Raw genomic sequence first — 23,937 nt, 5'->3', positions numbered from 1 at the left:
TCTACACTCTCAGTCTCTGGGGTACTTTACCATCACCGTCTGCCCCTTTTTGCCTTGTGGAAGTTGGTGTTGGTGGTGTGCACCATGATGTCTTTTCAAAGGATTCAGATCCTTGCTTCACACACACACACACACACACACACGCACATATGCAGGCACAACCCCGTGACCTTGCTCCCCCGTGACCGATAGTGCTGGGTTGTGATTTAGAGCAATAATAAAATTACCACGTCTCTGGAAGTAGACAGGGCACCCGCAACATCTGGCTCTAATAGAGTTATGAGTGATGGAGATAGATGCTCAACACTTACTCGTGAGGCCGCAGAGCAGGACTGACCTGTTTTCCTCTTTGTCTCTGCCATGATTTTGGTTTTATCAAAGCTGTGGATTGTTGTCTTGCATCTTTTTTTTTTTGGTTCTCCTGTATGATTTTGAGACGTTGGGCTACCGATCATAAGGTTGTGAGTTCAAATCCAAGCATCACTGAGCAAACCCTTAATGCATGGTATCAGTGCTCAATGCTTGCTGAAATGACGTGCTCTCTCTTGACATGTGAAAGTGTCAGATCGATATCGGTATCAGTAATGATGCCTCCTCTGTGTATTTACCTAAAATTTAAAGATGGAGTACACATGGACAGCAGCACTGATTTCTTCTCCTCTCGTCCAAAAGGCCTTGTCCGAAGCTGCACCAAATTTTTGGATTTTCTCTCTAATTGACAATTAAGCCTATTACACCACACAATGCACTGCAATCACTTTTAAACTCATTTTTAAAAGTTAATTTATTTATATATATATATATATATATATATATATATATTTAACAAAAGCTAACCACGTAACGAGCTTAATATAACTTTATATAACTTGTTGACCACATTGGACTCCACATTGTCCAAGCATTCTGAGAAAAACCTGGAAAGCTGCTCATTGCCATCAGGCACCATCTATTGAAGAATGTCTCTCAGGAAGTTGGAATTCTTCTCTCTCGCCCGTCGTGAAAGCTGCGTTTGAGACATGCAGACAAAGGCCATGTTGTGTTGTGAAGGAGGGTGAACTGTGACAGGACTGTCTGTCTGGCCCAGAGAGAAAGCGAGCCGACCCAGACGCTATTGTGCGCCCGTGGCGGGCAGCCTGACTCGGCCATTCTGCGTAGAGTGAGAGAGGTCACCACTCGAACCATGTGGATCGGCACTGTCTGTGCTTTGGATGCGGTGCCCAGAACCACCCGCGTAGACACCAGGTGGACCTGCGGCCTAAAATAATAATATAAATGTGGAAAAGGCTAGACATGAGGAAACAATAAATTTGAATGAATTTTTTAAAAAAAGTTTCTATTACTGATCTGTAATCAGTTGCCAAGACCAAAAAAAACAAAAAACCTGTGAATCCAAACTCAGTTATTCAGCCAACCTCAACTGTTGAACATTCACAGGATGTGAGCGCTTGTTTGGCTTTGGTGTGAGTAAAAACAGTCTTAAATAGCTTTTAAAAAATGCAAGAATTTGACTTGATATTGGATGTAGAATGGAGGCTGCAGTATTTCTGTGTTAATAGTCTTGGGAAAAATACCCTTCGCAAATAGAAACTTGTGTGCTTATGAGACATAAATTTCTTTTTTTTGCACCATGTTGAAACGGTGCCACGGAATTACAACTCGCGAGACTCTGAGCTTCCCGGAAAGTATGAATTGAAAGTTGAACAACAATTCTTTGGGTTTCTATTAAAAGCTGGAAGTGGTGGCACAACTCCAGTGGTTTCCTCACAGCTCCATGTTTCCTGGTCTAAACCTGACCTCTGGTTACTCTGAGTTTCTGTGCGTGTTCTCACCATGTTCATGTGGGTTTCCTACGAGTTTTTCCTCCCACGTTCACCTTCCAAAAGCATTCCTGTAGGTTGATTTAGCTATGTTAAATTGCCCCTGGGTGTGATCGTATGTGACGTGTATGTTTTGAACTTTTCCCCGTCTTACATACTTTCGAGGGCTTTCAAGACTCGTCCTGCTCTTCTTGTACATTTTTTTTTTTTTTTTTTAAACAATGAAGTCGTAGTGTTATTCTTCACGTTAAATAACATGCACTATATGACCAGAATGTGGACACCTGACCATCACACCCATATGCGGTTCTTCTCCAAACTGTTGCCACAAAGAAGGAAGCACACAGTTGTATAGAACGTCTCTGTGTGCTTAGCATTACAATTTCCCTTCACTGGAACTAAGAAGCCCAGACCTGTTCCAGCATGACGATGTCCTGTGCACAAAGCCAGCTCCATGAAGACGTGGTGTGTGAAGTTTGGAAGAAGGTAGAAGAACTCGAATGTCCCGCACAGAGCCCTGACCTCAACCCCACTGAACACCTTTTTGGGATGAACTGGAACTGGAGTCTCCTCACATCAACATCAGTGTCAGACCTCAACATCACTAACGCTCTTGTAGATGAGTGAAAACACAGCCACGCCCCAAAATCTAGTTCAAAGCCTTGTCAGAAGAGTGGAGCGTATTGTAACCGCAAAGGAGGACTAAATCTGGAATGCAGTGTTCAACAAGCACACATGAGTTTGATGATCAGGTGTCCACAAACTTTCGAGAGAGCTTGTTTAGAGCCAATTGGCAGGCATTGGTTTGCGCTCTATGGTGTTCTTGGTCACTTTTCAGACCATAGGCAGCTCCGTATCCTTCAGGAAGAAGTTGGAACCCAGGTTTGGATGAAGAATTCCACACTGTTACCCGTCGGTTTCATTAACGTCTTCAAGTCAGGTGAATGACAGCAACTGTTTCCTCCAGAAACAACTGGACTGCATGCCCAATGTCCCAGCGTCTTTAAACACATCACTGCTCTTTTGGCAACTATTACTCTGTTCAATGAGATGTATTTAAACTAATTTAATTTACTTGTCTTGGGAGCGTGTCTAAACAGCAGCACTTTGGATGCATCTGTCTACATGTCAGAAAACACGTCAGGGTTATATCTCCGCGCGAGAGAAACTGGGTCAGCGTGTAAGGAATTCTTTCCCAGAAATGCCAGCGTTGCAACAAAAAAAGTCCTGAAAATCGGATTACACTAACAAGTGCCACCAGCTCCCGTTCATGTATGTCGACATTTTAACAATTTCAACGATACCTGTGAAGTGCACAGAAACCTTTTAACCACATGGAGGTAGTTCGCAGTAGTATTATATGAAGCATGTGGCTCCAGGTCCTGTTAAGTGTAGGAAAAGGTATTTGAAAATCCAGCCGACTTTCCCGATAATGTGTTTTTAATGTTCTGGGACGACGGCCTTGAATAACTGTCTGAATGAGTTATGAACTCTCCAGACATCACTGTAACTCAAACGCTTAGTTATGTAACAGCACACTATCGTGCATCATGCTGGTATTACTTATCACTGCTTTGTGGATGGTTTTTTTTTTGTTTTGTTTTGTTTTGGTTTTTTTTTTGTTCTCATTCATCAAAGAGAAAGAAAGTTCCAGGTAATCTTGACGTTGACCATTGATGCGCCTGATTAATAAGCTTGATCATCCTGAAGACGTTTAGTGCTTTCCTGTGTTTATGTATGTATGTATTTCATATTTATAACTGGATACCTCCTTCCACATGGTCATAACCATTACCTACGGCAAACGTCGTTTTCATTTACAGAACACACAACAGGAAAACGTCTCCGTGTTGCTTCGCAACGTGACTCATTTTTATTAATTGAAAACCAGTCCACATGTAAATCTGATACTCCGTTTGGTGAACGAGCCAAACTATATTGCGCTGAAAGCAGGAAATCAAGCTGACTCGAATAAAACTCTCTCTGGATCTGGTTTTCGTTATCTCTGACCTTTCGTTCGCCTGCATTCTATCTTAACTATGTTCTTCAAAACTGTTAGCGATTTCTCGACTATGAAAAATCGTACTGACGCTTATTTTTTTTTTTTTTTCCCTTCTTGACTACGATGGTAAGTTGTAAAGGATGTTTAAGCTTTAAAAGGCTTGATGATGCTGTTCGTTTTCATAGAATATAATGTGATGTATAACCCAGAGCCTTGTATTTCAACATTCTGCACTTGTTAGTTCATGTATACATGTATACCTGTTGTTGAGAAATCCATCGTGTATACAAGGGGAAAAAAATCACTAAAACTCTTTAAATAAATAAATAAAATAAAATAATAATAATCATTAAAAAAATAAATAAATCAAGATCTTGATGTTCAACTGGAAAGACGCTTTTAAACCGGTTTATACCGCAGAAATGTTCAATTCTGGTTTTTGAATTCGGCCAGGTTTATATTAATATGCTCGTTATGGTTTCTATAGTAACAGCTCATTCACGGGGAATTTTAGTCCACAAATTGATTGGAAGATGTGTTGTTTAACAACTAAAAACCTGTACTAGTTGATACGGGGACGTTTTTAGTTAGTTTACGCTTTGCGTGTTCCCGGTTGCGTGTCGAGCTGCAGTTTCTCTTTTCATAGAGAGGAAAATAAAACGTTGGTCGGGTAATGACTGTTTATAGCTGCTATAAGATAAGTGATGACAGGAACTAACTTGTTTCATGGAATTTCCACGACACTAAACGTAACTACTGTATAAGACGTATGATGCCCTTCATGGAAGCTGACGAGTTGCTGTGGTACAAGAGGAATAAAACACTTCAGGAAAAGAAAATTGATCCCTTGTGAGGTTATTTTAACAGTAACTATGCTTCATATGCTTGGATTATTTTCCTATAACAGCACACCCCCGAGTGTATTATCCCTTACTCATACAGCTTTCATGGCCTGAAATGAAGACTGAATTGAAGTACTGACACTGGTGACATGTGCAGAGCATTACACTTGGAATCTGCTGTGAGGAAATCACATTTAGCTAGCAAGGTTTAAGACATTAGACGATAATACGTGGCTAACCACATGCCTATTGATATTGCATTGATTATAAACTTGGCCCCTTTTTTCATTTGCACCACTCTTTCATTTGCGCCAGATCATCGCCTGCAGCGAAGGAATTGGCAGGGATGTTTAGCGCTGATACCTTATTTTACATTCGCACCATAGGGGTCTTGATCGAATATGCATTTCTCCATGGTTTCCATGTGGTTCTCTTCTAAATGGGTTTGGCTGCAGGAGCTATTGTCTTTAAAAGAAAAAAAAAAGAAGACTTTTTAACGTAGATGCCTTAGAACTAGACTTCCAACTGTTATGTCCTGCGGGGATCTTATAAAATATAGAGCGCAAGTTCTCGGACTTCTCGGCAGTCTTAGATTATTGTCCTAAATATCCCAATGCAGATCGAGATGCTCCTATGCCAGTGGTTAAGCAATAGCTCCATGGACGGGACACGTACGAGAAAACATATAGTCACTCTGCTTGGCTAGCACATTTTTGTTTTGAAACATGAAGAGGATTTTGGCCAAAGCTCCAACTCATGAGTTACTTCATCAGGAATGTTGCTCCTCCGAGAATTCCCCATCAACGGACCTTTCTGCAGCTCCTCCATAAAATATTGTTCCGTGTACGTAAATGAAGAAATCCAGGATTTGAGCAGTCGTGGACAGCTCTGTGGTTTGCCTTGAAACGAATCTTAACACGTACTCGAGCCGCAGGAATACAGCTAGCCATACCACAAGATTCAGGATTTAGACCTCATCATAGCACAGGGACGGCGTTAGTTAAAGTAGTAAATGACCTACTACTGGCCTCTGATCAGGGTTGTGTCTCGCTGCTTGTGTTACTCGACCTTAGTGCAGCTTTTGATACTATAGATCCTACTATTCTCCTTGAGAGATTAGAAAATGTTGTTGGCATTAAGGGAACAGTCCTCTCCTGGCTCAGGTCTTATCTGACCGATCGTTATCAGTTCGTAGATGTAAATGAAGACTTCTCCACGCATACTGAGGTTACCTTTGGAGTTCCACAGGGTTCTGTTTTAGGCCCACTGCTTTTTACATTATATATACTACCCCTAGGACAAATTATTCGTAAGCGTGGAATTAGCTTCCACTGTTATGCTGATGATACACAGTTGTATGTTTCAGCGAAGCCAGAGGACAGACAGAAGCTTAGTAAGGTTGAGGATTGTGTAAAGGACATTAGACGTTGGATGCTTATTAACTTCCTCTTACTTAATTCGGATAAAACAGAAATACTATTATTAGGATCACGTGTAGCTAGAAGTAATCTTTCTGATCACATGGTTACTCTGGATGGACTTTCTGTTTCATCATGTGCAGCAGTTAAAGACCTTGGAGTGATTATTGACTCCAGCCTATCATTTGATGCTCATGTAGATAATATTACTAGGATAGCCTTCTTTCATCTCAGAAATATTTCTAAGAGAAGAAATATATTGTCACTACATGATGCGGAAATACTAGTTCATGCATTCGTCACCACTAGATTAGATTACTGTAATGCCTTACTGTCTGGATGTTCCAGTAGGAGCATAAACAAACTCCAGTTAGTCCAGAATGCAGCTGCTAGAGTCCTAACTAGAACTAGAAGATACGACCACATCACACCAATATTATCAATACTGCATTGGCTCCCAGTGGAATCCCGCATTAACTATAAAATACTTTTATTAGCCTGTAAAGCACTAAACGGTCTCGCGCCACAATATCTAAGCGACCTTTTGGTTTTCTATGATCCGCCACGCCTACTTAGATCAAAAGATGCAGGCTGTTTGACGGTACCTCGAATAGTGAAGGCTACAGCAGGGGGAAGAGCTTTCTCTTATAGAGCCCCACTGTTATGGAACAGTCTTCCAGTTAGTGTTCGGGACTCAGACACAGTCTCAGTGTTTAAGTCTAGGCTTAAAACGTATTTGTTTACTCAAGCCTACCATGAATAGACTTTCTATTATACTAATTCCCAGTCCTAATAATCTTTTCTCTCCCTCTCTCCTTCTGGCGAGCCACACACGATTTTATGGAGATACTAGAGATCCAGATCCTTTCTGCCTCTGGATGGAGCTCAAATCTTCTCCAATTCCAGACTGCTGGGACTACGGCTGCTCCTAAGGCCAAACAGACTTCATATAAGTCAATAATGAACTTTTTCACACTATCTGTTGTTACCCAGATGAGGATGGGTTCCTTTCTGAGTCGGGTTCCTCTCAAGGTTTCTTCCTCTTTAAACATTTTAGGGAGTTTTTCCTCGCCACCGTCGCCACTCAGTGGCTCGCTCAGTTGGGATAAATTCACACCTTTTAATATCTGTATACCGTGTTGATATTTCTGTAAAGCTGCTTTGAGACAATGTCTGCTGTAAATAGCACTATACAAATAAAATTGAATTGAATTGAAGCTACGTAGGATCTCTTGACTGCCAGCCTAGTGGTTTTATTTAGGGATGCCTTAATACCATTTATCTTCTGGACCTAATACGTTTGAGTGCAGTTTGTTTATTTATTTATTTATTTTTTTGTATTCGTCAGTACCTTCTTGGTGTTAATCAATCAGTGATGTCACATTGATGAACATTTTATTGATCTCGTTTTGTTTCGCCGGTTTATAAGTGGCCATGAAAATCACACACGTGCTCCATAGAGCGCGCTAGCTAGCTACACAAGTTAGCGTGGAGCAAATAGAATTGCCGTGGAGAAGACCGGGTTGTTTTTCAGTTCTGTACAGCAGTAAGTAAAGTACGTTTTTGTTTTCATTGCGTCGGAATCCCTTAGACGATGTGTCCTGCGTCGTTTATTGCTGCTAGCGAAGAACTCCGAGTTTTATGTTGATGATATTTTTATCAGGTTACTTGCTTTGTAGGAAAATGTGGTAGTTCTTCCTGTTGACTCCTCTGGTTGAGAGTTTGCAGTCTGCTGTTCTTTGATTTCCATCCTTAATCATGAAATGCATCCAGATCGTGGTCATTTCCTGTTCCTTAGCGTGATAGTGTACACATCATATAGTATTACCCGGTATCGAATGCAATTAAATATCGAGTGAAAGTAAATAAACACGTAGATAATCCAGCGTCGGTACGGATGCATCCCTAGACTTGTTCAGCCACGAGAATGACTGTGTAAGGAAATCGTTCTTGCGGTTCTACAGTTTGGTAGTGGTTCTGAACAGAACAATACCAGTCATGTAGAGCAGAGCTTCCTGCTCTCATGCCACTGATCCAACTCATGGAGGACTTGATGATAATTAGCTCATGATTAGCTGATGAACTGATCTAGCTGAGCGATTCCCAGCCCAGTCCTCAGGGCTCTTCAGCCAGTCCAAATGTTTCTTCCAATCCAGATCCCAAATCAACTGTGCCAGATATTCAGCACTTAATTACCTGATTTAGGTGTTGAGAGCAAAAACATAATGACACAAAAATGTAGAAGTCCTTTGGGTGTTTCTGCTGAGGCAACCATCAGTCTAGTGTAAGGTAATTCACTGGAATGTCAAGGCTGTCCAAGCTGGAGTTCCTGACATTAATTATCCTTTAAAAAAAAAAAAAAAAAGAAGCAGCAGGAATACATGGTACACACGGCTTGGAAAAATTGGGAAGTTGAATGTTTCTGCTGTTGCTCCGTGTGTGCGCTGTGAGGTAACGAGCCAAATCAGTCATGAGCTATAATTTTATTACATCTTACAGGAATATAAAAAGAAGAATACTCAGCGCGTGGGTGGGCTGTCTGTGTTCGCTACGGTCTGAAGTCCTGGTGGATTTCAGATGAATGTTTTGATCGGATAGAGAGCATTACGTCTACACGTGAGCTTGCCAGCGGGTCACCTGTCATCACTCGGGGACACGTTGTGGTTCTGCTTGTTGATTTGTTTAGCCTTGGTGTGTTTGCATATGGAGTAGGTTATGCGGTTCTTAAGTATGATGGAGTGGATCTTCTAAATGTACATGACCGCACGATTAAATGCCACCAAAATCTGAGTTTTTACTTGAGGGACATAGACTGGGGCAAGCTCACGAAACAGAAACCAGCATCGGGCAAGGAAATAACAGTTGATTTGCTTCAAGTTAACAAGAGGAATTGTTGTGTATATACAGAGATTAGCTACGGGTTTCCTGACTCAACATTGCATCATGAAGACAGGGGAAAGCACTAGCCCGGGCTCCCTGGACGATTAGATTTCAGATTCACAGTTGCCCCTTGGGTAGGAAGGTAGGTTCAACAACCATCAAAAGGACGGAAAAAACACTGTTATAAAAAAATGTAAGAAATTAAAAGAATTCATTTGATGTGAAATCTAATGTTTAATGCACTTTGTGGTGATGTAACTATAGTACACGCCTTATTATACTGATTAATGAACATAACCAAGTGATGGAATCAGGAATACTCGATTACACTGACAAAACCAAACACGATAAATTCTAGCCCAAATCTGTCATAACTCTCCTGCCGCCACCTCACCATTAAACAGAAAAGAAAGATGCTAGCAAGACTCGAATAATATCTTTTACGTGTGATGCGAGGACAGAACTCCACATCTCCACAGGTGGGAAATGAATCTGATTTTCCCAGTACGCTGATGGCACAATCATTGTAGGTCTGATTTCCCAGTTGATACACAGTATGCCAGAATTACGCTCGTTATACTCCGTCCTTAGACCCTAAAAAGAGTGTAAATGCACACAATGATGATGTCATGATGTCTTTCCGTTGTACGTAGGTATAAAGTTAAAGTACACTGCTCTATTTATAATGCAGTCAGTAAGTTATTGTGAAGGTTTCATACACATTAAATCCTGACTCTTAAATATCTTTTAGAGCGGAAGCTGCTGATTTTTATTTAATATTAGGTCACGCACTTGGAAGTCAAATTTTTCAGAGAATTTTTGAGCTCCCAAGTGGAAATTTCAAGTTTGGTGGAGGTTGTAATTACCATAATTTCATCATGGCATGAACACACGATTGGTACAGTTGCAACATTTCTAAAGGTGCCTGAGCTCCCTCTGCTTCTGAACCTTAATGACCAGGAAGTAGAAAACGTGACCAGCTTTAGGCTTTAAATTGGAAAAAATGTTTGTCCCAACAATCTTCTTTACTGGCATATTTACGTTAAAACATCTAAAACACCAGTTTTTCATTTCCTGGCCACTTTAAACCTCAGCCGCTCAGCTCAATTGGGTAAAAGTGTCTTGCCGGACATTTCACTATTCATTTAAGATGTAATCTGTAAAATGGTGTGATCGTTACACCGATAAGTAATTTGACAGATCAAGAAGACAGCATTTTAAAAAAGTGGCATTGTTAAGGTGTAAGGTTTTGGATTTGGTAAAACGGAGTACACACCATGACATTTTAAACACCTCGGTGTCCCACTAATGCTGCATTTGAAAAGATTTGTGCCACGGTCATCTCTGGGTTTCCACCAGAGCATCAGTTTGATGATCAGTGATCACTCCAGCGTATCTCGGCGATCCAGCTGCTCCAATCTCTAAATGTTCATTTCAGCAATATGAAATTTGCTTCAATATTGCTGCAGATGTGGTTTTTTTTTTTAGCCAGGTTAGCATTATTCGCTAAGTAGTATTGACGGGTCCGGGCTGTCTTAAGTTCCACCGTGTTGTCTGAATTTGATACTGTTTCGCTGTGGGATTGAGCAGAGTGAAATACCAATTGGTTACATGCCATTCTTGAAGGACAAAAGTAGTAAATGCTGCCTCATCACATCTCGCTAGAGACTCACTTATTTAATTTGCTGGAAACAAAATGGCTGGCTTGTACTTGTAACATCCTTCCTCTTGGACAAGTAGAAAATCCATGCTTTAAGTACGAATCACTGTCTGTAAAGTATTAAAAAAATAATAATAATAAAATAAAATCTGGTTGATTTTTAGTTCTCCTAATCCTTATTGTCTTTGACCTGAATTAACGCTAAAGCTGTTATTTCTCTGACAGTTTGATCCACACTCATGTAACTCATAGTGTAATTTTTGGCTCATGCACCGGTTTGCGTCAAAGCCCATTTCAGCAAGACCTTGAGTCCATTCCTCAGACATTAAGCAGCACAAATTAGGCCGTTCTTTTTTAGATACATGAGGAGAATCGTCGCCAGCCTCCGTGCCCTCTGTTACTCTGGATGTCTCCAGACGGTTTATTATCAAGGAGGTGACGACAAGCTGACGTTTCACTGCTTCATCGTTGGACAGGCTCGACATTCCGACATCCCATCGCCTCCTTTTCGTCTCGGTTCCTTGTTGCAGTTCGGCTTTTAAGACTTAAATGTGTTGCGCTCAGACAATAGACAAGCACGTCTGTCCTTTCCAAGTCTTTTCAGGATTGTGTCCATTTGTAGCAATGAAATTTCACACAGGGAAATCTTAATCAACATTCTTGGCATGATAGAGGAACTTTGCCTCAAAGGATGTTTTGTTTGATTATTTTTTTCCTCCCCCAAAGGGGGCTCTCTCTCTCTCTCTCTCTCTGTCTCTCTCTCTTTTGGGATGTTGTTTGTCCATTGCCTGTCAGTACATACGGGGGTGTTTATGAGAATGCAGGACTGACGTGATGCTTGTGTACCGTGTCGGGAGTTTGATGGAGCCGGGGGCATGAGAGGCCGGGGTAAGGAAGTGTATGCTCACTAGGCCCTCTCTGTACACGGGGGAGAGGGTTTGGAACTGCACCAACCAGGCAAGGAGATGACAGGCCCACTTCCAGAATCGCAGCCAAAGCACGCAAGTAGTGTGTTTCTCCATCAGCTTGGTGTTTCTGCCTTGTCTATATCCAGTGCCTTGGCATGCAGTTTGTTCTGGGGTTTTTTTTTTGTTTTTTTTTTTAAACATGGGTGGGATGAAAAGCTTTGAAAGAAATTCACCAATATAAATACAAACCCCCTGCAAAAGCGTGAAAGATGTTTATTGTATTACCGAGTCAGCCAGAATATCGACTTGGTTACACCATAACCTGAGAAGACGTTTCCAAGCAATGGGAGGAGTTTTCCTTGTTTACCTGTCTTGTTTTGCTTGTTTATTTACGGTTCCCGGAGGTCAGAGAGGTCAAAGGACAGGATGGAAGTGTAAAATTGTGTAAATTTGGAAGCAGAAAACTTAGGGTTGTTGGTATAAAATTGAGGTCTTTATATCCTCTCAAAGTATAACTTTTGTTGCCTTTGCAGCCTTGGCTTAAGCGAATTGATTTCCAAACAGGACAGGCCTATTATTGCTTGTACTTGGCTGTTCGGCAGATATTCTGCAAAAACAGCAACGTTTTGTATTAAAGGCCAGAACTTGGTCTTTTTGTTCTTGGTTGTTGCGATAAACCCTTTGATTGTGCGATCATTCTGTGCAGACGATCACCACCTGGTTGCTCAACACTTCGCCAGGCATGTTGCGTGGCTTTACGGCGTCATGTTGCGACATTCGTGGCGATGGTGTCCAATAGCGTGACGTGACGTCATCGGCGGTCATTGGGACGTTGTGTCTGATTTGATCACTCCGGCTCTATGAGGAATCTGCAAGTCATGTTGTTTTGTTGTTTCCTTTTTGCCTGTTCCGGGAACGCTGGGAATGAGATGCGAATACTCCCTGGATGTGATGCCCGTCCATCGCAGTGCACCATGCGCATGCACAAATTCATGTTCATTCACACTCGGGGGTGGCTGCCATGGTTTTGAAAAAGGTTTGAGAAAAATGGAAAACCCAAAGGAAACCCATGCAGGCACAGGAAGAACATGCAAAACTCCACACAGGCAGTGACCCGAGCTCAGGATCAAATCGAGGACCCTGGAGCTTTGAGGCAGCAATGCTATCCGCGATACAACTGTGTGCAGATTGTTGCTTCCATCAACAGCAGCAATGTACATGCAAAATCGCCACATCTCAGTTTAGGGTAGGAGGTTCAAATGATTGGTGCTGTTCTGGAGTTGATGGAAGGTGTAACCAAGCAAAGAAGTCTGTAACGAACTCATTTTGGTGTTTCACCTGCTGTTGCAGATCATCTCGCCAATTTATTATGGGATCGATGTGTTGGTGATCGTGCAGGCCTGTCAAAGTGTCCCAGTGTTCCATCGTACTTGGCGAACAGCACACTCTGTGTCATCCTGGAATGTTGGGGTGTCAGCGTTGTGATATTCTTGAACATGAAGCTTGAAAGTTAACTTCAGAAAGTGGACAACAATCAGACCGTACACTTTATGCTAAATGATATTTGCCAGTGTTTTGCTGTTGCTGGGAGTGACTCATATGGTAGCTGTTGAATGTGAGATTGTTTTGGATTTGCCAAGGCTTTTATTCTTGAGTAAGCCATGGAAGAAGGAGCAAAGTTTTGGATTTGTTGTCCTTCAACTTTCGACCAGCCGTAAGCTCGCGTGTCGGAATATTACAACCCAGGGAATATTTAATACTGCGGTTCCTTAATAGATCCACTGTGTATTACCTCAAATTTGGCGAAGCGCTCCGTGTTTCTGCAATCCTATTCTTTTTCTTCTTCATCACCTCTCTAGTGGCTTTGTGCTATGACTGCCTTTGAGCAGTATTGCCAAAGCAGTTAATGACAATTGATTCGACAAATCACTACTCATTAACTTTCTCCCATGGTCTCTCCTCTCATGATCTCTCTCATGCTCTCTTTCCAGCTCTTTCAGTTTTTTTTTTTTGTTGTTTTTTTAAGTAGACCGACTTGTGCTGTTTCCAGGACTTGCTTTTGAGTGTTTGGCGCTCTCCTTACTTTTGCTGGTATACCGTGATCTCTTTATGGCTGAGTGCCTTGTACTGGAAACATTTGTACTTTCGTAGGATTCAGGTTTTAAAGACAGACTTATTACAATGGCTGTGTTTTTCTGAAATGACACGCAAGCTGTTATATGCAAGTATGTTTGGCGTCTAAATCTAAATTTTTTTCAGATTGCGCAATCCAAATCCTAGAAATCTTTTTTTTTTTTTTTTTAACGTTTGCAGTTTAGCTCTTACGAAACAAAATACTTGGAGTGATGAAGCGGCGTTACGGTTACTACCATAAAGTTCCTATAACAGCACGTTCTGAAGAACATCCTTCCATTTTCCATACCGCTTATCTTACACAGGAGCCTGGAGCCTATCCCAGGGAACTCGGGGCGCAAGCCGGGGGACACCCTTTACGGGGTGCCAACCCATCGCAGGGCCCAATCGCACACACCCATTCCCACATACGGACAATTCGGAAATGCCGATCAGCCTTCAGCGCATGTCTTTTGACTGGGGAGGAAACCGGAGTACCTGGAGGAATCCCTCGACGCACGCGTAGAACATGTAAACTCCACGAAACACAGGCTGGAGGTGAGGTTCAAATCCCCAACCCTGGAGGTGCGAGGCAAACGTGCTAACCACTCAACCACTTAAAATTTCTTACATAATGACAAGTCGTACTTTGTGTCCATTTATAGTTGCATTTAACGCTGTGGAAAGTCCATAAACAAGTTTCCATAGCAACTCACCAGCTTCTCGTTTTTTTTTTTTTTCTCTCTTGACGTTAATAAGACGTTCAAACGCAGCTTGTCTTGCTACAGAGAAATCGCAGTGCATAAACTTCTCTGTATTGAAGATGTCGGAAGAGATACAGCTTTAACTCTGACTGATGCAGACCGCTGATACTGGAGGCTCCTTACATTGAATGTTAAATAAAACTTCAGTACAATTTGAACTCCTTTTGCATTTTCTTTAATAGCGTTCGTCATACAGAGATGTTACGTACACGTTCATTTTCAGGAACCAAAGGCCCATTTTTTTGGCGTAGGGGGGCATTTTTACGATTTTTGCCGGTCTGTCTGAGATTCTCATCTCAAGAACGTGTGGATGAACGTTTGTAGTATTTATACGGAATTATCACTGTACCCAGCAGATGATCTGATTAGACCCTGGAGTCGATCCAAACAGTGTCAAAATCACAGCAAGGTCAGATGTCTGAAATAGTTTGTTTTCCAATGGCTTTCTTCCCGTTTGAAGTATATTTAAGAATATCTCTAGCGTACAAATTAGTACGATGAAAGACTAGACTCGGTGGTGGAGACGTCCTCCTCATCCACGTCTTTGGCGTCGAGTTTGACTTGTTTGGAACTGGAAAGGTTTACATCCAGTACTGTCTGAATGTATTTGAGCAGCAGGGCTAATTCTTTTGTTTCACCTATGCACTCAGGGTATAGGACATTTGGGTTTGCGCTCAAACGAGGAATTTGAGACGACCGATCGGCGGGATTTCGGCTTTTTATTTACTGATATTTAACATCTAGACGCGTTAAACGCTTTAGAACATGGCGCCTTTGGTAGCAGACCACCCAGTTTTCTCTAACTACCCCTTCCGTCTCTTCAAACAGATCAAGAAATATTTTGAGCTGGAACCTTTGGCCCGGGGGAAGAGCTGGTTGCTCGAGGGAAGCACGGTGGACAACATGGACAGTGTAAAGGAGAGCTTCAGCCAACTCATCAACCTGCTGGAGGAAAAGGACCAGGAGATGGGCAGGATATGAGCTGGGAGTTTTCTCCCAATCCCAGCATCCTCCACTCTGGACAGTACAGATCTCCACCTCACCACAGGCGAGAGTGTGCGTGCGTGCGTGCGTGCGTGTGTGTATATGTGCGTTTGTGTACGTGTGTGTGTTAGTCTGACTCCAACACAGCAGGCTGAGAAGCATACGGATTCACACAAGTGGGGTTTATATCGTATATATTCGAGGTATGATACGTTATAAGGTTCTTGGCGTTAGTACCACAAGTACCCGACAACCTGACTGTCGATTCGCGTCGTCAGTAAACACGGTTATATGTTATACATCCTGTGTAATACACACCTAGTTGCACATTGCTACATAACTTATAAAGGTAAACACTTTTCCTGGTATGTAGAAAAACTGGATAGTTTTTCTTATGTAGATTCTTCTTTTCTATTTAGTGTGTGAATGTATACGTGTGTGTGTGTGTGTGTGTGTGTGTGCGAGATGAACGTTTGTACTTTAAAAGCCTTAAAGTATGTGATTATTTTTTTTTCTCCAACCAAACTACAGTGACTTATTAAACTATAAAACAGTCTTAAACAGTCACGGCTGTGAAAGTTACCACTTTATCCCTAAAACCACCAACTAAAATTCCAAGATTCCGAGAATACCGGAATTCCTCTGCATGTCTCTCTGGTGTAATTGTGGGAATCGTGCATTGTTCCGGAGGATTGTTTGAGGTTTAGTGATACGTTTCGATGCTGTTTTTCTGTTGTTGTAGTTTTTTTCTTCTTTTTTTTTTTTTCTTTTACAACCGCAGCATATCAAGACGTATCAAAATGTTTTGTCTGTCGGAGATCCGTCGTCTCTCTGTCCCAGTGACTAATCACGGGGATGAATCACCGGAGCGGCGTAGTGCCAGATACGATATCGTGATCGTAGAATTATGAGGTTCTGTTTGAGTTTTCAGAGCAAAGTTTTGACATTCCGGTTACAGAAATGTGAAATGTACATTGAGCGGCTCAACGACAACTACATTTTAATGTAACTTTTAAATTTGCGTTATCAAAAATCCGAGGTAGACTTCTGCGGTGTTGAATTTTCCGATTTTTTATTTTTATTTCCCCCTCACGATTTTTAATCATCCTGAACCGATTTCGGGTTTAAGGAGAGTAGGCGAGGGTGTAATAATATTACATAAACATAACAGTACTTTTCCGAAATAACCCTTGTACAAATCGGCTGTCTGATCTCCGTGTGTTGTCCACGCGCAAAAGGTCTCTGAGCGTATTTAATCACGTTTCAATCATCATGCCCGTTAACTTCATTCGTAAATTGCCTGTTTCATTGATTTGCCTGTTTCAAAAATGTCATCGATTTATTAATTTTTTCGGCTTCGAGTGCCGTCCGTTTCGACAATTTTCAGCTGAAATCGAATAAATACAGCTAGATATAGCTACGTAGATATAGTCAACGATATACTTTTCTAGTGTTGGCGAAGTCTTGGATACATCGATTAGATTTTAAAGATTAAAAATCCCTCTATGTGACTGCGAGTATGAGAGAAGGCGAAGTATGAGAGAAGGCGTGGCTTCCAGGCAGTGTCCATTAATATCGGAGAGTTCCGGACGCTTGCGCGACCGTCAATCATTCCAGATTCGTACGTCGATCGGCTCCCGTTTTATCGGGGAGAAAAAGACGTATTTTTGAGTGATGATTCGTACGAGCGTACTCCGATGGTACGTTCCGGAGCTCCTACGTGTAATGCACAAGCGTAATTTCTGAATGATTTTGTAAAATCGGCGATTGCAGTATTGTACGGTAAGTTTTTATTACTCTACATCTAAAGATAAAAGTCACCTTCTCCTCCGAGAGGCTTCGAGTCTTTTGAAAGACAAGACGACAAAGTGATGAGATTTCTCAGATAGAACCTTAATAATCCCGAGGTCACGATGCGTCAACGAATTCGCCTTCGCTTTTCTACGTCTCGTTAGATTTCAGTAAATTTTCTTACTGTTGCCTCTGATTGTAAAGCGCTCCTATACTATTCTCAAACCGTCAGTAGTGCCTCTTGTTTAGATGGAGTGTCCTTCATCTAATCCATAATTTTTTTTTTTTTTTTTTTTTTTTTTTAAAAAAAAAAAGCTCCGTCTCCTTTCCCAATGTCAAACTTGAGTGCCAATCCAATCGCTTCCCAATCCATGGTGTTATTCCTGTGCCATTAATTATGCTGTCTCTCTAAAACCAAAAGAAATCCTGCTTAAGCCCTACTGAATCCTGGGACATCTAGACTTTGTAGCATACATCCAGCATTTGTACCACTTGAAAACACTTTAATTGGCACCTGGCCGATTTAGCTGCCTTTTTATAATTCATACAATTTGTACATTTTGTTACAGATGATTCTCGTTTTTATTTTAGGTTTTGTTCATTTTAGTTTGTTTTTATTTTAGTTGTTTTTGAAGGCCATGTGCCTGTCTTTGTACTGGAACAAATCTAAATACATCTAGAACGTTTTAGACCGTGACGGCCGTGATGTCGGTCGCAAACTGTTAATTATGTGTGTATATTTTATATATATATATATATATATAATGTAATTTATGCATAATTTCCACTGAGCAACATGAACAATAAACAGCTGAAGTAGGAGAAAGGATTAGAATCTGTGATGTTTGATGTTTTATCATGAAATGTTGTTAAAGAAAGGTTTGAAAAATGTTGACGACAACTCGATTCGATTCTTGCGGATGCTTCGTACTGCCACGTTAGTTTTCTTCTTCTTTTTTTTTTCTTTTTTTCTTTCTCTCTCTCTATTTTTTTGTGGTCAAATCAGTAGCCCAGGATAAACAGCTTGAATGTCCATGCTGTCTGGTTTGGTTTATTTTTACCCCGTTTGTTTCTCAGGTAGCGCAACAGAAAAGCGTTTGCTATATTTTCCAGAGATCAGAAATTCGAAATCCACAGCCATCCATCATTGAGAGCTAAACCTGGTTGTGCTTTCTGTCGGTCACAGAGACACTAGCCAATCACGATCATCGTTGAGCTCATGTATGTGGAAGAGGGCAGATAGCGCTGTCTTCAGAGAGTGTTACACAGCATGAGCAGTATTCAGAAAATACACTTGGCTTCACGTGTCTCTGAGGAAGTCTTAAAAAAAAAAAAAAAAAAGGTCTACTATGCTACTTATCGACTTTTGCAAAAGAGAAAAAAGTTTTCATTTGCTACGTATGCTTGTGGAACTATACTTACGAATCGCACACGACGTCGGTCAGACGTAGCGGTCGGATTCATTCGAGTGCGCTGAATGACGGACGCTATTGTAGTCCGCCTTAAGGTCATCTATAATCTAGTGTGCTCCAAAACGACGACGAAATTCGCATATAAATTTAAAGATCAAATGTACAGCCTTTTTCTACCACCAATACGGATCAACAATTTTGATGACATCATTCTGCACTTCAGTTTCTGTCCAATAAAATGCTCTCTACAATCTGAAGTGCCCCGCCCCCGACATTATAACAATCTGTCGAGTACGGCTTAGCCAGTGCTGTGAGGTAAGCTAAAAGCTATTGGTTATTTAAAGAGGAGGAAGAGCCGCCACTCGATATGCCCCACCCTAACTTCCTGTTTAAGTGGAAATTACTTCGACACATCGAACAACGCTTTGTGTTTCAAGGCACTTCACTTCATGGGGACTTTAAAGATATCCAGAGAAAGTAAAGATGCTAGCCAGGGTCAAATCATATCTTTGCCAACGCACAAGACCAAAACATTGGCCAGCGATTTGCTGGCGGCGTAAACACAATATAAAACTCTTCTTTCTGTGCGTATAAGGTAATCTTATACACATTATGTTTCTCTTGGGTGAGGAATAACACATTCAATCTGGTGCTGTTATCGGACGTTTAAATGTGTACAACACTATACTAATAATCTAGAGTTTAGAGGTTGTTTTTTTCAACATTCAAACGGGCTAAAACTTACTTGAAGAACTCGGCAGTAACTATAGTAGGTTTTATTTACGGGTTGTGATTTCCAGCCGTGGCTATGCTTGACGTTTCCTCAGAGTCCCCGCACCCCCGACTTTGAGGAGAGGAATTTACCGCTTTGGGGATTTACCTTGAACCCAAAATGGCATGTTTTAAAAACTTTAGTCTTAATTACACTACGGGTTCGGATATTAACGGAACAAATCCTTTCACTGACTACAGACACACTAGAAAGCCTCGACGCACTTCCTCTGTCCGTTCTTAGTATTTAATGGTCTCATGAGCTTACGTTTACTGATTTGTGCCTTGTTCTGTTAATCTGGGTCATCCTGATCTCTCTCGCTGATGACTCAGATGGAGGGAACCCTTCGCCTCTAGGCTTCCAGAGCCCTTACTCTCTCAGGATTTCCTCTCTTGCCGATGAGTCATCTACGTTATGGGCTTTATCTACTCGGCTTCCTCGGGTAGGCGACACCGCACGCCGTTTCTCTTCATTACCGTGTATTTAGCTCGTAAAATCTGAAGGTTACCGCGCTCTCCATGCGCTGATTTATCGCTAATTCACAGAGCAAAATCCGTGGATCGGCGGCTCATCTCGAGCGAAAAGCCTTCCGGACGCGTCCTTTTTTTCTGTTCTGTGCTGTCTGTCGGGGGTTTTATGTGGAAAATGTGAGCGAGCGTGCGTGCGTGTGCGGGAACTTCTGACCAAGCACGGTCTGTCCAATATGCGTTCTCTGGAGGGAAAATAATCCCCCAAACAATACCATTCGTGTTTTAGGTTCTGAATAAATCAAGTTTTTAGTTTTCATAAGTACGTCATTCGTCGGCTGTAAATGTTCAGACGGGAGAAAATTTTACGCATCGGGGTTGATTGGAGATCCTTCGTCTGACTCTTTAGTCAACCTGCACCGTCAAGCATCAAGCCTCAGACTAATATTAGCATGCAGACGGATGATCACCTGGGATTAATCCTTAAACTTGAACCATGTCTGGAAAAACTTCACAAAGCTGTCAGAAGATAGAAACTTTAAATCTATTCTCTCTCTCTCTCTCTCACACACTCTTCAGTGTCAGTATGGCAGCCAGAATTGCGTTAATCATCTTAAAAAGGTCTCCTCTTTGCTCTCCATCACACCTGTACAATAGGATGCCGTCAGAGTTTTTTTTTCCTTCCTGCTTTAAATGAGTTTCTTCTGTAAGTCTGAACTTTTTTTAATGGCGTACAGCTGATCTGAACGAAGTGGATATAAACTTTTAAAAAGGGGTTGTTACTTTGAACGATTGTGATCGAATCGAAATGGCTGACCTTTTTAAATCCTTAATGTTCGGCGTGCGTATGAAACACACCAAAGCAGCGTGGACTCATTTTACGACGAGCCGACGTTTAATTGAAGCGCGCGTTATCCGATGGAAGTGCTCGACGTTGACGTTTATTAAGAAGAAGGAAAAGCGGAGCACGCGATGCGTATACGATGCGTATAATCTGCGAAGCGGACGTGGGAATGAAAAAACGAAAATGACGTACTCGTAAATCCTACATCCGAGACTACGAGGACTACAAGGCTTTGTTTTTTTTCTTTCTCGTCCGTGTGCGAGTGCAAATAAATGCCTTTATATGAGTTATGAAGTTAGGAAAACCCACCAACTTGTTACACGCGGTCAGATATTTCCATAGGACCCATGTGGCTTTCTACGCTTCCCCGAAAACGGAAAAATAAATCAATAAAGTACTCCGAGTACTGAGGGATATTAAACCGAGGCCTGAGTAATGCGTGTGGAATCCGTGGCAAAAAAAGAAATAATCCTTTGAACCTGCATACATCAAAAACACGGATGGTCGGAGACGGACACGGAGACAGGGAGAGAGACTGTTTTGTCTGCAAAATTTTCAATATGCCCCGAAGTGGATTTCATATTCTATTTTCAGATCCAGCCGTGCAAAAGCTGCGTGCTCAGACCTTGGCTGACCGTCGGCTCTGTCTCGTAGAGATCGACCGGCTCGCACGTTCTATTGATATCCTATCAGAGCCGGGGGACGGTGGGGAGCGATGTCTGTCTGTCAGGGGGAAAAAAACAAACAAAAAAAACACACCAAGCGCCAAACTGACAGGAAATGAACTCCGCCAGCCAAAACACACCACGCTGTTTAATGTTTAGTTGTTTTATTATTGTTTTTTTGTTTGTTTATCTTTTAACACTTTCTTGATGGTGCTGAAGGTTTTTTTTTCCCCCCCTCACCTTTTCTCACAAACGTCTGTTGGAATGTTTTATTTCTCTCCGCTGTGATAAACAATCCGTCACCAGAACCCGTCTTCCCGGCGGCTTGAAGGTCACAGGAGTTGCAGCCTGGCCTCACAGCCGCCACCATGGGAAAAACAAGCTCTCTCTCTCTCTCGCCCTCTCTCTCTCTCTCACTGTCTGACTGCCATGTCAGCGTTTTCATTAACGTAGTTATGGAGGGCGCCTTCCATTTTTCCAAAACACGCTCAGACACCGAGACTCTGATTACAATCTCTCTGCTGTGGTAATCATTTTCAAATATGATTACTCTCTCTTTTTTCTGTCTCGTTCTCTCTCTCTCTCTCTCTCTCTCTCTCTCTCTCTGCCTCTCTGTCAGGACACTCTGAACCACGGACGGCTTGTCTGAGCACAGGGGACAATAAATAAATAAATAAATAAATAAATAAATAAATAAATAAAAGATGCTTGGTGTTCAGAGATTAAAAACGGCTATTATTACTGTTGTCAGTTATTTCCAAGGCCTTAATAAATGACACCAAAAGGCTTTTGAGGCATCCTTTTCTGCTGGGGTTTTATTTTATGTTTTTTTTTTTTTGTATTATTATTATTGAACTTTTTAATTATTATTCTATTTTTATTTTGTACTTTTTTTTATTTATTTGTTTATTTGCTAGAGATTTTTTTTTATTCTTCTATTTCTGTTATTTGTTCGTTACTAAATTATGATTTTGAATTATTATTACTACGTTTTCATCATTTGACATTTATTTATTATCTGTAATGTTTATTTTATTTTTATTAGTGATTTTATAAATCAATAAACTAATGAACTTTTTGCAATTTTGTCAGGATATCAAACAAAGCAAATGTTCACGTACTTTTACCACTTACAGATGTGTAATATCGGGTCATTTTCCTTAATAAATAAATGACTAAGTGTAATATTTTTGTCTCGTTTGTTTAATGGGTTTCTAGTTATCTACTTTTAGGACTTGTGTGAAAATCTGATGAAGTTTTATGTCGTATCTATGCAGAAATAGAGAAAAGGGTTCACAAACTTTCAAGCACTGCTGAACTTTCAACACCCCGCCCCCCCGTCTTCGCACACGCGCGCACACACCGCCACCGCCGCCGCCTATTTATTTATTTATTTATTTATTTATTTGATGTAATTTAAAAAAAAGATGCCAGGATATAATCTGGGAGGAAGTGTGTTTCTCTCTCTCTCTCTCTCTCTCTCTCTCACACACACACACACACACACACACTCTGGAGGATCTCAATTAACTCTGTCTGTACGACTTCCTGCCAAATTAATTTTCATGCTGCTGTCCAGACAGCTCTGTTCTGGCTACTGTAGGATACCCATGGCTGTGTGTGGGGGTATGGGTGTGTGTGTGTGGGGGCGGGTGTGTGTGGGGGCGGGTGTTTGTGGGGGTGTGTATAGGTATAGCCTAGGTCTACAGATTAAGTTGCTGTTTTCCAACATGAACACTGTGTCGAGCTTTTATAGTAAAATAATCAACAACTCTGATCTGTGATGTGATGAAGCGGAGCATCTGCTACCACCCCAAAGTGTTTTATTCCTCTTATACCGCAGCCAATTATTACATTTATTTATGATTAAATGAATAATACATTGTACTTTTTATCCATTTATAGTTACATTTAATGTTGTGGCACGTCCACAAAAAAGGAAATGAATAAGGAAAGAGGGAAATTAAGGAAAGAAGGAGAGCAGAGGAAATAAAAGAACGGAAGGAATGATGTAAGGAAAGGTAAAGAAGGAAATAATGAAAAGAAAAAGTAAAATGAGAGAAGCGGGGTGAGGGAGAGTAAAGAAACAAAGAAAACGAGAGAGAAAGAGTGAAAAAAAAAAAGAAATGAACGGAAAAAAAGAAAGATATAACGAGAGAAAAAAATTCAATAATAAAATATTCACTTATTGGCCGGATTTTAAACGAGAATTTTTTTCCCCGAATCTTTTTTTTTTTTTTTTTTTTTTTTTGGTTACAAAACAACAAATCAGTTTTTTTTTTAAAAAAGCACGAAATATTCATAACGGCTTAAAAATGATAAAAGACGCAAAGAAGTCATAATGTCATTTTCCGTTTTACTTGTATTGCATGTTTACAAACAGCATTGTTTATTTTATGTACAGTGAACAATAAAAAAAAAAAAAAGAGAAACTATACATTAATAACTCTGAGATTATAGAGACAGTAATGAGACGTAGTGATAAAGTTCATCCTTTACATTCTGGAATAAACCGAGCTGAGTCAGCTACACAGCCAAAAAAGCATCCGAGCGTTTATTATGGCACATTTTTAATACGCTAACAAAGATCCTTCAT

At 41.0% G+C, this 23,937-nt stretch overlaps 1 protein-coding gene across 2 annotated transcripts in view; it reads left to right on the top strand.

The window, feature by feature from the left end:
* Positions 1–22,526, top strand: part of LOC128620625 (ADP-ribosylation factor-like protein 15) — a 73,571-nt gene extending 51,045 nt beyond the window's left edge. For both annotated transcript variants that reach the window (XM_053645833.1, XM_053645832.1), the window contains one exon: positions 15,235–22,526. In XM_053645833.1, coding sequence (XP_053501808.1) covers positions 15,235–15,387 — 153 coding nt within the window. In that variant the 3' untranslated portion in view covers positions 15,388–22,526. The remainder of the gene's footprint in view (positions 1–15,234) is intronic.
* Positions 22,527–23,937: the final 1,411 nt, after the last annotated feature.

The sequence above is a fragment of the Ictalurus furcatus genome, chromosome 16, assembly GCF_023375685.1.
Source record: "Ictalurus furcatus strain D&B chromosome 16, Billie_1.0, whole genome shotgun sequence".
In the NCBI taxonomy this organism is placed as follows: Eukaryota; Metazoa; Chordata; class Actinopteri; order Siluriformes; family Ictaluridae; genus Ictalurus; species Ictalurus furcatus.
Note: the sequence above shows the minus strand (reverse complement) of the source record. Positions and strands in the feature narration are given on the sequence as shown.